This window comes from Neodiprion virginianus, chromosome 4, assembly GCF_021901495.1.
Source record: "Neodiprion virginianus isolate iyNeoVirg1 chromosome 4, iyNeoVirg1.1, whole genome shotgun sequence".
In the NCBI taxonomy this organism is placed as follows: domain Eukaryota; kingdom Metazoa; phylum Arthropoda; class Insecta; order Hymenoptera; family Diprionidae; genus Neodiprion; species Neodiprion virginianus.
The window spans coordinates 34,957,940-34,974,996 of NC_060880.1; the positions used below are offsets into that span (position 1 = coordinate 34,957,940).

At 44.3% G+C, this 17,057-nt stretch overlaps 2 protein-coding genes across 2 annotated transcripts in view; one reads left to right on the forward strand and one right to left on the reverse strand.

Moving 5' to 3' along the window:
• LOC124302987 (polypyrimidine tract-binding protein 1) overlaps positions 1-17,057 on the reverse strand; it is a 350,109-nt gene that overhangs the window by 270,178 nt on the left and 62,874 nt on the right. The gene's annotated exons all lie outside the window — the stretch shown is intronic.
• On the forward strand, positions 1,720-6,549 carry LOC124302989 (esterase FE4-like). The gene is made up of 9 exons (XM_046759633.1): positions 1,720-2,074; positions 2,525-2,656; positions 2,737-2,902; positions 3,477-3,853; positions 4,323-4,482; positions 4,563-4,741; positions 5,331-5,478; positions 5,582-5,726; positions 6,046-6,549. The coding sequence occupies exons 1-9, from the start codon at positions 1,883-1,885 to the stop codon at positions 6,317-6,319; spliced, it is 1,773 nt and encodes a 590-aa protein (XP_046615589.1). The 5' UTR covers positions 1,720-1,882; the 3' UTR covers positions 6,320-6,549.

Below are 17,057 nucleotides of genomic sequence, written 5' to 3' on the forward strand. Positions count from 1 at the left end.
GTCCATGTCGGTTTTGTAGAGATGAGCGAGTGGCGGAATGCGGGGTTTAGTGTCCGAGCGGTGAAGCCAGGCTATAGTCGCACATCCAGAAGCACGAGTGGCGACTGCAGTCGTTAAGTGCGATAAAGCGATCCGGGAGGCAGTAACTCAGCAATGCCGGGAAAAGTGGGGAGCCGCGTTTGATGCATGGCTCGATTAACGCCGAAGTGGAAAAGCCGGGAGAGCCAAGACAATGAGCCCAGACGAATAGCTGATGAAGGTGGGCCGATCGGACGAATTGAAGAAAGGATCGCAGGCTTTCGGTCCTTGACTTACGGATGATTTTGACAGTTTGAGCGGTAACCGGTGTCAGATCTACATATAGGCGGCTTGCAGAAACGCGGCGCGAAGCGCCGAGGACAGAACCTGGTCAAGTGCCAGGAGGCCATGCAGCGGGCTTCTAAATCATCCCTCCCGAGGCTCGCGGTCTCCTAACACCCACCGAGGTGGCTTACTTAAGCGCGAATTTATGGAGTGCGCTTCGGCCCGGAATCTATGTCTGCAACGTTGGACGCGTTTCTGTTACGTTCGTAAAGGGGATTCGGGTAAGTGCTCAACATGTGTTTACCGCCTAATACGGAAGATAAGCTGCTTACGTTTCTCCGAAACATAGGGTCATTTTTTGACGCTACACAGCACAGAAGGGACCAGAACAAGTCAATGCTTGGAAATTTATTTTTTTCTCCTTGCGAGTACTTTTGGGCAATGAAATCACTCCTCGAACGTATGGTTCGTCTTTTTTATTTTTGTTTCTTTATTTTTGGAAAAGACTTGCGACCGATAGACTTGAAAAAATATGCTACAGTTGGAGATTTGCATTTCCGTTACGTTTCCAGCTTCTTCGGATCTTTATTGTTAGCACTATCGTTGTGGAAGTGAAGCAGAGGGATGACTGTTTTTAGTCGAAATAGGTCGGAAACTTTCGGCGTTAGATGATTGCTAACCGCTTTGACGGAGGATCTTTAATTGAACACAGTGATTAATTTCCGAGCGAGGAGAGTAGGTACGCCATGGACGAGAGACCAAATCAACAGAGATGGAACTTGATTACAAGAGAAACAGGACGAACCGCTATTCGTGTAGTCACAAGTGGACAACGTCCAACCGCTCATCTCGACCCGCTAGCGTAGTTCAACCCTCACGCATATGTAACGCGTATCACCGGCGGTTTGCTTTGTGCAATATTCCAAGGTGTTTCCGTACGTATTATTCAATATTGCGAAGTAGATTGCGGAAACCGGTCGATCGTATGACCGAATACAGAAACGAACTTCCATGTTCCAACTGAATCGCAATATATAATAGTTAGAATGAAAAGTTCAACAATCACGGATAAAATTTTCATGAATTAACTTTGCCGTTGAAAGAATGGAAAGAATTCGTATCAATTAACGATGGCAAGATCTTTTAAATTTGTCATATTTTTGACATTTTTAACATCTTTGACATTGGATAAACAGCGGAGAATATACGCCTGGGAAGCTACCTTGTTGTTTATCGTTGGATAAATTAAGCGAATATGATCCGGTAGGTCATAAAAATTACCCAACTCCATTGAAACAACAATGTCGCAAACGAGATGTTAGCGTACGAGTTGATTGAGGTTCAACACTTGTATATTCCGGTGTGATATCAGCTTGTGTACATTTTGGTAGAATTACGTAAAGCACACACTACCAAACTCAACGTGATCGGTAGCAGCGGGAATTCTCTCATAGTCACAGTCGGTCGCTTTGTGATATTGGAGGCAAGTTGGTTTTCCTTTCGCTCTCCTGTGATGCCGATCATTTGTCTCTAAGCCGCGAGTTATTGTAGTGAAGGGTCGAATTTGACAGTGAATAAAATGTGGCGCAGTGTGATTGTGATGTTTATTTCGCTGGGAATAGTATGGAGCCATAATCGACTGCCACCCCGGGTGACAACGCAATACGGAACCTACGTAGGAGTCTGGACTGAAACCGTCTCGAAACAACCCATTGCCAGTTTCCTTGGGATTCCTTATGCCGAAAAGCCTGTTGACCATCTGCGATTCAAGGTTCAAAATTTTCATTCAAAGTATAAAACGCGAGATTTCAGCGATTACGTAGGTCACGCGACGTCGGCGAGCAACCCTTGGAATTTTTCTCCAGTTTCGCCGACCTAAGGTCAAGTGCGTTAGAGTGAAATTGAATTGTGGTTAACCCCTGAACCATAAATTGTGATCACGCAGGGCTTCGGATGTTAATTGTTGAATGGTCTCACTTAGAATAACCCACGGTGTTAAATAGCATTTATGGTTAATTGTAATGGGAAATCATGCATAGTTAGATACGTGAACTTTGATCATATTCTACCCGTATAGTATCCGACCATATTTTGTCCAGTATAAAACTTGAACTCGCCACGATTTCTTTGCAAATAGAAAAATAAATCCACTCAGTGAAAATATTGGTCTGTTTTGTTGACTGGAATTTCGAGCTAAGAATCTGCATTCTTTTCCACGTAGAAACCAGTACCATGGACGGATCACTGGCGAAGAGGACGAAATGCTACACAATACCGTGGGCCCTGTTTATCAATCGAAGGATCCGGGAAAGGGAGCGAGGATTGCCTATACTTGAACATATTCACCCGCCAAGTAAAAATAACTTGAACATGAAAGATATTGCGTTTGGTTGTAGTGGTTGATTAATAAAATACGAACTTGTCCGATTTTAGGAAATCCAAAACTCCAAGCGCGAGATTAACTCAACGAAACGGGCCGTGATGGTGTTCGTCATTAACGATATCTTCGGAAATAACGATAATTCCCTTTATAAGCCAGACTACCTCCTCGAACATGACATAATTTTGATCACCGTGAACTATCGTCTTGATTTTTTTGGTGAGCATGAAAAGACGCACGATAATTATTAACTCTGGACTAAGAATGACCGTAAATAGACTCAACTCTCCGATGTTTTACCCTCCGGGTATAGTGCGCGAGAACCTACATCTGTACCAGATGTTGACCACGACGCGCACCCTCTTTTAGCCACGCAACAGTCGAATTACCCAACAGAATTCAGCTGATAAAAATTCGGATACACTAGTTCCGTCAAGGTTTGTTCGGTCAACTCGTTAGCCATACCAAGAACGGGGTTAACTTTGGGCGAGTTGGTAAAATGAGTTTCTGAATGTCGTGGGACAAAGCCATGCGACCGCTTGGACTGCCCGTTGTCTCGATTGAGAGGTGGTATCAAAGTAGTTTGAATTATTTACGGCACGGCAATTCCGAAAGTTGTTTTTCGCCTGGTAGAAAGTTGTTCGGAAATCGACCAAAGTTGCTATTGCCGAGGGTGGCGGTCGAAATTGATCGTACACAGCTGACTGAATACCCAAATCAGGTTAAAACGCTTATCGCCGCATGGTAACTGTGCGTTTCTTGCTAAGAAAAATTCCTCTGAAAATATTCGTAGGCTTTTTCACCACCGGCAACCACGTTGCCCCGGGTAACAACGGCCTGAAGGATATCCTGGAAGCGCTTAGGTGGATTCAGGAGAATGTAGCGGCCTTCGGGGGTGACCATAACAGAGTAACCCTGATGGGGCACGGTCTGGGCGCTGGTGCTGTCCATTTGCTGGCCCTCTCGGAAAAATCTGAAGGTCTGTTTCACAGATACATAACACAGAGTGGAGCGGCCCACATGCCCTGGTCCTACCGCTTGCACGCCACGGCGGTAAATACGTCTTTGGAGTTTGCCGCATCTTTAAACTGCACCCGCGACACCAAGTGGGAAATTGTTCAGTGTCTGCGGAAAATTGAGAACTTCACGAGCAACGAAGATGACCTCGAGGTAAGGTGCTTAACGATCGTATCATTGTTCCGGTTAGTCTCTTCCGTTTTGAAGAACTCAGGGTTACGCATCACCGACTCGACATTGCGACTATCGTAACTACGATGCTCCCAGTTTCGAGTCGGGCTAATGAGCAATTAGCAGAGACTCGAACCCAAGGTCGACTGCCGTTTGCAGCACAACCGTTGCACTGACGTAACGCGTGTTTAAATATAGAGATATATGAGACTCCCATATGTTTACGTGAACATGCGTCAAGGGCAATGAGACTAACGGAACACAAAACGACGAGAGCGGCGTGAACCAACAAACGGGTGTCGGCTAGGAATGGGAAATTTTCAAGTTCTGAAACACGTGACGGTCCACTCGACGAGTGGCATTCTCATTCTATTCGATTGGCAAACCTTGCGCGCGTCGGGATTCAAGTCGGCGCTAATTTAAGGTGAAATAATAGCTCGGAGTCTTTCAGATAGTCAGAGGATGGAACAGATTCGGTCCTACGGACGAGCCGGAGTCCGATGAGGCCGTCATCACTGATCATCCGCAAACGCTCATGTCGGAGGGAAAAGCTCGCGACATTCCGTGGCTAACCGGTGTTGTTGCTGACGAAGGCCTCGTGGTAACTATTCGTAAGTAACGTAGGATCACCACCTGCGCCTTGTGAGACGAGTTTCACGATTTATGAATTTATGTATCATTATTTTTCAAGTATTTCATAAAAACGAATCACTGTGTCACTGGGAGCTGACCGAAAACTTTGAGGAAATCGTCAAGGCCGTAACAAACTGCGAATATTCTGTGAAGAACACGACCAAATACGCAAATGAGCTGTTAAATTTCTACTTCGACGATAACGTAGCAATTAATTGTGCGACGAACTTTATCGAGGTGAGTCGATTGGTAAATTTATTAGTGTAGTCCGGCCTCCTGTACCAGAGAAATCTATCTTACAGGGTAAAAATCCTAGAGAGATTACACTACGGGGACCTTTTCTACATTTTATTCTACAGTATGCGATCCTAATGAACGAAAAATCCTACAAAGTGTGGTCCTACGGAAAACGTTTAATCTGAAAAGATCAAAACAATCTTTTTTACCGGAGTTTTATTCTACGGAGTGCAGTCCTATATATTGCGGTCCTAAAGAAAATGAAGCCTAACTTAATTTTGTTTGTATTCTGTGTTGTAATTTCGAATATTGCCTAATTCACAGTCATCTTAAAGGTGCCAGGATTCCCTTAAATGCACTTTCCACACGAGTAATTCTGAACTTGTGTAGATTTTTTTATATCACTTTTATATCATGATAAAATAAAATTTTTGCCAAACTATACACTGTAGGATAAAATTTGTCAAGAAAGGTCCTGTAGGATATTCTCCGTCGAACTTTTACTCCTTAGGATGTATTTCTGTAGAACCAGCCCCATTACCAGAAATACAGAGACGGTAAGATTTGATGAACTGTGTTTCGATCGCAGTTTGCTGGAGACGCCGTGGTCAATTGGCCGGTTCACAACGCGGTATCGATCCAGGCGAAAAAAATGAAGTCTCCTGTATATTTTTACAAATTCAACTATATCGGCACTTTCACCGCAACTCAGAAAGACGATGATCTGAAAAATTACGGTACGTATGCTCGGCACCGTAACTCCGGTAAAATATAGTACCTATCATCCATAATTTACCAAGCGCAACTTATTCTCGACGGTGTGATTATGTTGGATATTAGGTGTCTGTCACGGAGACGATTTAAATTACCTTTTCTCACTGCTCAACGAATTGCACGCGAACGACCTGCAGCTGAGTGACACTTCGAACGATACCTCAATGAAGTACTATGTTACTGAAATGTGGGCGAACTTCACAAAGAATGGGTGAGTAAGGATAACATGTTTTACCGTGCGTCGGAAGATTTGTCGTGTACGATAGAAAAAAAAATTACCTACAATGATACATGCGTAAAACAACTAACCGGGACAAAAGCGCGACTGTAGACACATGATTCGCATTGAAGGCAAACGAATAAATCGATAAATATTAACGGATAGAAACGAGGTCATTTTACCGAACCAAAAGCAATTCGAGGCCATCGGCTTTGGCAAAACATCGAGACCGTTGAATATAAGCAAGTAGAGATTGAAATTATCATTCAGAACGGGAGGAGTTTAATACGCATTTTCTAACGTCTTGCAGAGTCCCCGTTCTGTCGTACATGCCTGAGTGGGAACCTTATACGGAGGGACATGCCTATAACGAGTTCACGCAAGATGCAAATTTCACAATGAAGGAGGAATTTTATCCGGACAGAATGAAGTTCTGGACCAACCTAAATGACAAATTATTAATAATACCAGAAAAGGACAACTCTGAAGGATCTGATGGGCGGAGCACGGGATCTCAATGTCTTTTTAAGACATCTGTGGTCTTGCTGCTGCATCTTTTGATAGTAATCATTTTCGCGCGTTGAAAATAGAAGAGAATCAGGAGAACTTTGCACAATTTGTTCACCACTGAGAGAAAACCAAGGATAAACTTGTAAATAACAAATGAAATAATGTTTAGAACCGTATAATATATATATATGAGGTAAAATGTAGGCTCCACCTATAAATGTAAGAACCTTGCTTGGCTTCGTTCGCTTTCTTGATCTTATACTGTATATTTGTTGATAAATGATACACGTATATTTTTCATTGATGTATTGTTGCATTGACTTCCGGCCTCGTTGCATTTTAAAATCAGTAACACCTGGCGGGACTAAAACGAGGGGAAGGAGGATAAGTTACGACGACACAGATTTAGCTGCACGTAAAGAACGCGACGTGTTTTCGTCCGGTTTCAGGTGCAGGTGCGTTGCGATTCAGCGAAGGGTGCCGGGATAAGGAGCGCCGTTCTGACGCGGGGCGTGGAATAAAGATGGAAGGGTTGCTGATTAATTTTCAGAGGCGGCAGGCTGGAACTGCGGGAAAGGTGGTACGGGGACCAAGACACGGCGGGGTGCATATTTTATATATAATACGAAACGCGCCAGCCCGGGCTGCGATGAAGTTTGTCATGTGGGCGGCCTGATTTTCCTATACGCGGCTAGGCACCCACTTGTAATCAACTTGGATTATACGCATGCCCGTTATTACCTTCTACCTTCACGTGCCATCCCGCCTCACCCGCAGCATAATCCCCGCACTTAGGCGTACGCCTGGTACCTACGCCCAGCTATAGGCGGCGTACAAGGGTGGCTCACAGTTTTCAATGTCAACCACGAGGAAAAAATAATCCGTCGGATCTAATTCTATAAGGATGATCATCGTGTCCAAGAAAATTGTTTTTTTTTTTTTTCAACAAAGGTTGGAGCAATTTTGATATTCGATATTGTCCAGTTGAAAGAATTAAGATTCGTTAACGTAACTCCAACAGACTGTTTAGTACACGTTAAACGATGAACATATACCTACTTTCCGCATGCCGTCGGTTTTATTAACTAAACAAATTGAAACTTGTACGTATAAAAAAACGATCCGGTATTACATGCGAATCGGTGAAATAAAATGGGATAGGAAAGCCACCCTCGAATCACAAAAGAGAAGGTGGCAGCTGCAGCGTGAAGAGCTGTTGAATGAAATCGCTGCGGGTAGATATATAAGAGAGCCGATTGAACGGATAAACCTGGATGATTTCGGTGAACCAACCGCGAGGATCTTCGAAGGCTAGGCTATTCGCCGTGACGGTAGTTGCATTGTCGGTGTATATCCGAATGGTGAAAATTGGCTCTGAATTTCAGGGGAACACTTGTTGGTCGTTGGATTACCCTGACAATGGATACGATTCCGACGGCATGCTTTACGCGTCACCTTCTACGAGAACGACGCGCGTGAGAATACGAAAGCACTCGACGGATATTTCCGTCCGTTTGTCGGTGGTGTTCCCGATATACATCCGCATACATTCACGCACCAATCGTACGCGTCGCGTAAAGTCTGCGGATATCCCGTCGAGCGAGGATATTATCGGCTCTTCGCTCCCTGGTTCTATCCTTGATATTCCACTACGACCTGCCGTAACTTCGCTATAATCCTGCACACGCCAGGTGGATTCGAATTAGAGTGTAAAGGGGCAAAGTGCAAGCTCGCGCGAATTCTACGTGAGAAGCAAAAACTGTTACAGGAGGTAAAATAAATGTGAAACAGATAGTTTGAGTGGATAATGGAAGCGTAGATGTGATTTGTAAAAAGGTTCGAGCAACGGCTGAAACTAATATGTCTGGATAGACGGACACGAAAAGTACCGCGATACTGACGAAATGACAGAAAAATAACGTATTCGACAAATAAAAGATGAGGAAACTCAATATTGCGCGTCCACTGTAAAAAGTGTAACAATTGATCACTTCCATTTTTCCCCCAACCATTAGCAGTTTATCCACCCCTCATACTGCACGTTATTATATAGAACACGACCAATTTTCTTGCACTTCTTTCCATTCTCATCAGAGTGTTTCGGGTATTTTCCATTTCCATTTGTAATTCCCGTCCAAATGTCTTTATAGACACCAATTTGTTCGTACGCCCAGCTCACTGATCCGCGGCTCTTCCTAACGGCCACGTGACGTCGTAAATACGGCTACGATTTCCGGCCAAAGTACAATCGTCATTTGTCCGCATAGATTCTATCCGACTTTTCCATTTACCGATCGATACGAAGCGTATCGGCGAATGGGTAGCACAAGAAGCCTCGTGATCAAGGGTCTTTAGTTTTATTCATTACTTAGATGCGCGCTCGTAGTCGATGCTGAGGGTTGCACAAACGACAAAAATCGTGGTTAACGTACAAGTAAAATAGAATGTGACATCGGATTGATTTCACATTGACCTAGCCAACAAATGTATCGTCAATAAATTCACGAAAGAAAATCTTAGCCTCGTGCAGAAGGCGCCATACTGGCACCCGTAAACTACGGCGGATATGTTATATATATATGTATAGTGTATACCCATACAAAGTACCGCTAAATATAACAAGACAAAAACAAAGGAAAATACCAAGTTTATTAGCAATTCCTAGCGGCTGTAAGCAGGCAGGGTGATTATACGCGATAAAATTTCATTATCTTTCACGAGCACGGTGTGCAGATGGTTATAATAACTGACCGCGTTATGCCGTAAAAAAGTTGAGAGCCCGCGCGTTCAAAGCCGTCGATGTGAGTACATACTCGAATATTATGCATGAGTATGATTCGCGAAGTTGTTGAACAGACGCTCCTGCTGGCGGAAAGTTTTCACGTTTAAAAAAAACTTTTCACCCGCAGCTATGAAAGACTAGAGTAAAAGAACCAGTGAATTACACAAGCTTCGAACTTGACGTTACATACGCAGAACCAACGCGGTTGGCTGCGCGGAATGAAATGACCACTTGGCCGTTGAGCGAGCTAATTAATTTAGTTATATACGGATGAATCTTCCTACCCTCGCAACGAACGTTTGTAAAATTCACCGATGCGCCGTTGCATGTCTGCAACTTTTGATGCTGCGGTGCGTGGATGAAATCGTGCGCACGACGTATAAAAGTTTTCCCAAACAAATCAGGCAGCATGTCGGTAGTTTTTCTCGCGGTAAAACTTTTCGCGTACATACTCACAATCAAATACAGATGGGTAACGATCCATAAGCCTGGATATAATAACCGATAGCATCGTTTTACTTAACGCTAAAATATGCGGACAACGAAGAGAAAAACCAGCCGCTAAACTATTTCTGTACAATACATAGGGCCGTGCGTTGTCGGAGCTTGAGGAATGCACGCGCGGTGAAAAAATGATAAAATTCCGATCCTGAATCACAGACGAATGAGGTAGCAGGGAGCAATAGGTCATGAAAATGAAAACTTCTACGTAACGTAACTAATCGAGTATACGCGGTTGATGACCCTCCCATTCTACCCAACTACGTGACTTCGCCGCAAGGGTAGGAAAAAGCGCATTGTCCGGGTATTGGTACAACGTAGAAGTACCTACATGCCTAGCCACGCGTAGGCGGGCAGAGGTTGAAAGGTACTCGTCGGGATGATGCTGCGGAGCGGAAACAAACGCGTTCCCTCCTACATACGGCATTGTCCCCAACGTGAGGCCGCGGGGTATGGCAAATCTATTAAGCGGCGGCGTGCGTCAATAAAACACGCGCGAGTGAGCGAGCAAAAATAATAAAAAGAGTGGGACAAAAAAAGAAAAAGAAAAATAGAAACACAGAGAGACGCACAAGCGACAAAACTAGAATTATAGCGCCTGTTAGGTGGTAGGAAATTTCGAAAGAGAGAAAAAATAATAAAACAGACGGGAAAGTTTGTTTATCCCCCTCGCGGGAGTTCATTCAATTCGTGTCCCTGACTCTGTTGTTACATGTTTATAACTACATAGGCATACTCGTAGGGAGAGTTCGGATACTCGTCCGACCGTTTTGAACGTTAGCTTCGCCGCCGACGAAACCAAATCGAACGAAACGAGCTGCAGGCGATTGATTGAAAATTTGCATAGATAAATACCTAAGTTGATGGCTTTGATGGGGGGGGGGGGGGGGGGGGGGGCAAGGATATTGTTTGCGAAGCAGTAGAACGATTGTTTTCGGCTCGACAGGTTTTCGACCGGTGCCTCCGTTCATCCCGTTGAATAAACCGCGCCTAGCTTCCGTTTATCTGCTCATGCACTGCACCTGCCCTCCACCCCCCTCCGCCCTGCCAACCCTTCTCGTTCACGTTGAACGAACATTCATGTGGGTACAGGTACATGTACTACCTATACACGTACCTGCCCGCGTGATCCACGCACTCTACGTTTGAAGCCTCGTTGTTCGACGCTTCATTCTCGGTACGTCAACCCCAAAATTTTCATCTCTTTCACCCTCGACCCACCCTTAATTCGTTCGCCGTTGAAACAAAAACATTTGAAACTCACTCGGCACGAGGTCGAAATAATCTGTTGTTTTCTTTTCTCGGGGGTGCGTCTCAATTCGAAATTCTTTTCAAAATTATTTCGTAATTTTGGGTGAATTTTCACAATATTTGTGACTCTTACCCGAACAAAGACACAACTGGTTTCATAATGGGGGAACGAATTTTCTGTCACGGTGAATGTCCCGATTTTCGAAATTTTACGAGTGTAACAAGTGGAGATGAAAAACTTGAGGAATTGAAGAAGTTTATGAAGTTTATGAGAATACGAGATGAACAGAAAAAAGAAACTAAATTTCGAATTTTTCTAACTCAAGATTTAAGAAGAATCAGCTGATTTTCAGAAAAAACAAAGACGAATTTCTCAACAATACTGCGATCTTTGTGCAGACTTCTCTGCTGTTTGGACCAAAAATAAATACAAACACAACGTGCATTGAATAAAAAAACATTTCGTTTCAAATACAACAGCCGATAAAGCGTGTGCGTACAAAAAATTTCCCCGCCTCTGTTTGGTCACGGTTTTTCTTCAACGCGGTTTCTCCAATTAATTTCCATCAGTTAGAATCTTGGAACATGTATCACTGTCAGCGTACCATCTGGCGTCGGCAAACGATCCAGCGAATCGTCCACCTCCCCGAAGGTATAAGGTACAACCGTTGGACGTGTCAATCCCGCTGGAATTTGCGTTGAGAATCTTTCGAAAGATCTCTACGGTTACGGTGTTAATTAACCCGGCAGGGCAGCGGAGGTAAATTGATTAATGGCGGAGTCTGGCCGAGCGGTCACTTCGCCGGTACAACTGACGCACGACGAGTTATGGATATTGGTACCGGATGTAAATGAGATTTCGATTTTGGAGGGGGTTTGGGGGAGGGGCGTCAAAAAACGGCGGATTCATCGGGCGCTAGGAGGAGGAAACTTGCTTGCCCGCCGGCGCTGATAGAACCGACGGTTCCGTCGTCCCTTTTCCGCATCCCTAACCGGATAAATACGAACATAGGTGGACGGTACACGTATGTGTAATATACACGTACCCGCAGCGTATAACGGAGTATATTCGATGCCGGACCTCGCGGCGGCCGCGAGTCGCCGGTTTCCTGTGGGATATTCGCAGGTGCTTTCGACGAGACCGAAACGCTGCGGGGCTGAAAAGGAGCCGTGACGGGTGGTTGTTATCTTACCTTTACATCCTTATTTGGAATTTAATTCGCCGCCGCAGCGAGATCCGTATCGGAAGCACGAGGCGGAGGAAATAGGGGAAGAAAAATACGTCTGAAATTCACGTGTAATACGTGTAAGGCTCGAAATTGAGGACAAGGATGTGGGTTTCCACGTTTACTCGGCTGATGCTGGAATAGTTGTGGAACGAAAAATTCAGATTTTCGCATACCCGCTGCGTTAAGTGAAAATCCTCCGGTTTTTGCGCGGGTAATCGGGAGGCGGCACTCTCTTGGAAAAATACTACTCGCTAAGGCGAGGAGTAAACATTTATTCAAACATGCGGGGTTAGAAATTTAAATTTGAGTGGAAATAAGAAAGGTTACAAGTACTTGCGTGAAAAAGTAACTCCGAGTGAGTAATGTTCGTTTGATAATATTTGCGTAAGATTTATTTGACTGGGGTATATTTTGCCCACCAATTTTACGTGCCTAGTTAGCCGAGTTGAGCTCACGTAAGTTAACGGGATAGTCGTTGATTCATATTTAATATATAACAAATGTGCTAGCTTCGGTCGCCCGTGCAATCAGGATCCGTCCTTTTTTCCTAAGAAATTAATAAAAATGCGGATGGAAAGGGAGGGGCATCAATTTACTAGGTAAATAAAAAATGAAGGGCGAAAAGGATTAGTAACAAGGATTTATCGTCCTTTTTACTCCTCCCCTCGTCTCGTTTCCGCAGTAAGTAAAGTTGCCTCTCCTCAGCTCTCTATCCTTATTCCGTGAAAGGAAGGAACCTTAAGACGTGGAATTACTAACGAGGTTCAGATTAGATGTCTCTAGATCTTTCGCTTCGTTAACCGCGCTTTTACATTTTCAAATATTAATTTTCCACCCCTCCTTCAGAGCCGTAGATCCGAACTCCGCTTCAACTGCACCATACCTACGACGTGCATGTCACGGACCACCTCCTGCACTTTTCTTCGCTACGACGAAAAAACCCATTTTTCACGCAAACACGCTTTTGCAACTATTAATTACAAAAAAAAAAAAAGAAAAAAAAACCTATTCAAGGGTAAGAAAATTCGTACCCTTATTTATTAAAATTTAACATCTCTCAACAATTCGACCACTCTGGCGGCTAAAGGAATACAAGTTGATACGTCTGCATGGCTGCAGGATGAAAGGCAAGTAGGTACGCGATCCTTTCACCAGATGGCGCCTCCTCGCGGAGTACGAATTTCGCGCCGAGATTTGGCGAGAGAACAATCTCCAGGTAATGTTTACTCGCGAAGAACGAGCAAAAAAATAAGGGGAGGGGGGGAGGGTCAATTTTTAATTAACGCAGTTATATTTTACCTTCCTCCGTTTCGAACCTTAATTTTTGGTTTTTCAATTCACGGTATTATCGCGTTACGGGCCCACTTTCTTTATGTCAGTTTTCTGAAAATAACTACGTGTTATTCCGAACCGGAAGCGTTCGGCTTTGGGCAAAACGTGAGCGTGGACTGCACATGACGGTTAAATTTAAGCCTCGATTAATGTCGTTTCTTCCTCTCTTTCCCTCTCTTTCTCTTCCTGTTTCAGTTAGGGGAGGGGGGGGGGCAGTAAAAGCATTCCTCGTACCTAAAAACACAGATGAATATTGAAGGCGCCTGCGGGGCAGCCACTCAAACCCCTTTCGACTCACCCCCACGGTCTTCTATTCGTTCCGGAGCCTGCGGCCGTCCCCAGCGACGCAAAAAATACAATTAACCGCTATCCGCCCGTGTCGTTAAGCAGCGTCCCGCGTCCCCGACTTCGTTTCACCTGAAACCATGCGCCGGGCCGTTTTCAACCACATAACTCACTTTTCCATTGTGACCCGGCGTGTACGTATAACCTTGTATCACGTATATAGATTTTTCGGGCACTTGAAGCTCAGGTGACCTGGACAAAGGGTTTTTTTTTTTTTCGCCGCGAACGAAGAGAAAATAAAAAGAATTTGCTCTCAACGCTGTTACACACGTTATACGTATACCACCGCGCCGTTCTTCGTTCAACCCTTTTTCACCCGACCGGCGAACTTCGACAAAGACGTCGATACACGGTTTCTGAAACAAAGTGCGTATCGTTGTATCTCGAGGTGAAATAAAAATCCGCCTTGTCATACGTTGCTGGATCGAAACATTCTCAATTTTTATCTCAATATGCCTCCACGGTACAGCAAAAGGATTTACCGCGGGTTTTAATCCCAGGAGAAAACGAAAAAAAGAAATCAAATAATTTCAACACGCGTTCGGTGCAGACAATATTATAATATATCTGAACGGCGTAAATTGTCTGCAGAAAATTGAATGCAAAGGTTGCGGAGAGGCGCGGCTGTGCAGATGCATTAAAGGCTGGCAGCTGGGTGTTAAAAGTTTCAGTCGCGCGCCCCGAGAGTACGGAATGTAAATCGGTCATTGATTACGGGGCTTCGCTTCGCCCCTGCGTAGGTGTGTACATGCATGCACGTAGCGTACATAGGTAAACGGACAATCGCAACGGACAATTCGCCTAATGCGTCATATTGTTCGCTAGACTCGGAGAGTCAAAAATTGCGCCTCGTTATTCCTTACAATAGAAGTTACCGCTCGATGTAAATGGATCGACCTTCCCCGTCATAATACCTGCATATTACATCGCGACGTTATATCGGTCCTGTTCGAGTCGCCTTTTTGCCACGCCGAAAGATCACCGTCGTGCAGCTTTGTTAAATCAGAACGAGATATCTGTGGAAACTGGAATTGCGGTGTGGGTTAAAGTCCCGTGATCGTTAGTGGTGAATATTGATAATCCGAGGGGTAAATAGTCGAACGATTTCTAAATCTTTGTGAAAACGTTTGATTCAAGTATCGACGTAAATCTATTTACAGGGAAAAAAAAACTTACAAGATGTTTGATATATTGGTAGTTTTTTATCCAAACCGTAGCTACCGAAAAACAAAACAGACAATAAAAAGTAAAAAATTTAGTTCTTCTACGAATACCAAACTGGTTATTCTTATGTTTGCTTCTTTCTTTTTTCCTCAGATTCATAACCGGTTTTTTATTTGTTTGTTATGCATAAAATTTCGAAGGATAGAAACACGTATAGGTAGTGCACGAATGAGGCGGAATCGTGCGCTCGAACATACGCTAAACAAATCCTCGAAAATCCGCCTGGAGACTTTGAGAGGTAACCCGAGATCAGGAAATAAGCAGGAGGTTCAGGGGTGGAAGCAGCCCCAAAGACATAACTGGCGAAACGATGTATATCCTCTGCACCTTTACTCGGAAGGGATGATCGCTGATCGCAGCTGCGTTGCAACGCGTCACGTGAATTCGGCTTCCACGCGGTAAATTGCGTGCCACGCGGTGTGTGAAAAGTGGTCGGCAAGATTGCAAATCTTTGCAGTACCCGATGAAAGTGACGGACAAAATTCTTCGAGCCAGATTGGTGGTAAAAAAATAGTATTTATAAAAAACTAATACAAGTTACAAATTTATCACCGAAGTGACGATGTACGAGTTAGAAAATTTACAAGTGTCAGGACTATGGTACGAAGTGAATAAAAGCTTTACAAGGAAACTGTCGAAAGGGCGAAATAAATGAACAGCAGAATCGCCGAGTGATTGTTCACCTCGATTTTGTTGAGTATTTCGAAGTATTTCGAAGCTGCAGAATGAACGATTAAAGTTGGGGGTATAATTAAGATTCAGCTGCAGACCGCTAGATGATATTAAAAATTCATCAACAAGGTAGACATTTATAAGGATAATCGATGGTTTTGAAATGAAAAGATTGATCGTCTCGGAAACACCGCAATTCGGCATGTTCTCAACTTTCAATCGTGCAGCATTGTAATCATTTTGACCCGAGGTATACAATGTTAAAAATTGACGGTTCTTTTCGTTTAAAATTTAACAAATTTTGGTGGAGAAGTGGAAATTTTCACGATTCAATTTAACTCCGTACGCATTCGTCGTAAATTTCCACCAAGCCGTGTAAAGTTTGCGGAAATTTTCTTACGCGGAGTGAAATTCGTGTAAATTTTTACGAGCTCGAGTACAATTTGCCCGAGCCCGTACGAACTTGGAACTGCACGAAACATAATTTTTTTACAGTGTAACCGTGAATATTCTACATCCCTTAACCGAGATCCGTGCAGTTTATAAGGTACAAAACATCAAGAATTGAATAAATTAACGGACGCGCTATATCCGGAATGAAATTTCCTGATAATCTAACGAATTTGAAAAAATATATATTATACCTTTGACTACAAGGAATCGAAGACTGCAACGATGAGAGTGAGTGACGGAGAGAGATCGGGGCGCGGAAAGCGGCGAGACGGAGCTGACCGGGTGAGCTTTAAGCTTACGATATTAAACGCTCGTAAAGCTCATGGAAGATGCATGCTGCGGTGAGTAACCGCGCGGGTTGTTTCCAGGAGGTATAAGACCGACGGGCAAACCGTGAGCAAGGGCTCGGGGGGTGTGAAAGGGGGCAGTCGAGGGGGCGAGAAGGGCGCGAAGGGGGGTGGCAGCCACTTTCCGCCCGCCGGAAAGCAGATTACGCGAGTATCTGTATTCCCACTACGGATGTCCCAACACGCGGGGGGCTCGGCTGCTTGGCCGGAAGTCCCGGGGACCGGGCAGGAATCGCTTCATTTATTCAAAGCTTAAAAATTTATTCAACCTGCAGCAAAGCAGCAAATGATGCGAGTTATCGCGATTATGCGTATGCGTTACACGGTAAACCGAATCTTGTTGATTACACGGTTCACGGTTAATCGCGTTTTTTGAAATCCCCAGCGTCTTCCGGTACATTAGATTTTGGAACAAAGAAACTCCCGCTCCCTTAATTCCAACCCCCCGAGACGATGGACTTATCATCGTCATCCCTCGCAGCGGCGTATTGCGAACCACCCCGCGACTCGGTGCCACAGGAAATGACCGAAGAGGATGAGCTTAACAATTGAGTGGAAATAAGGTCGGTGTGCGTATATTACGACTGTATAAAAATTTCAGGGGGTTTTGAGTGAGCGAGGAAAGAATTTGGCCGGTTATATCGCCCGTTGTAAAAGTAAACAATCTTCAACGGTA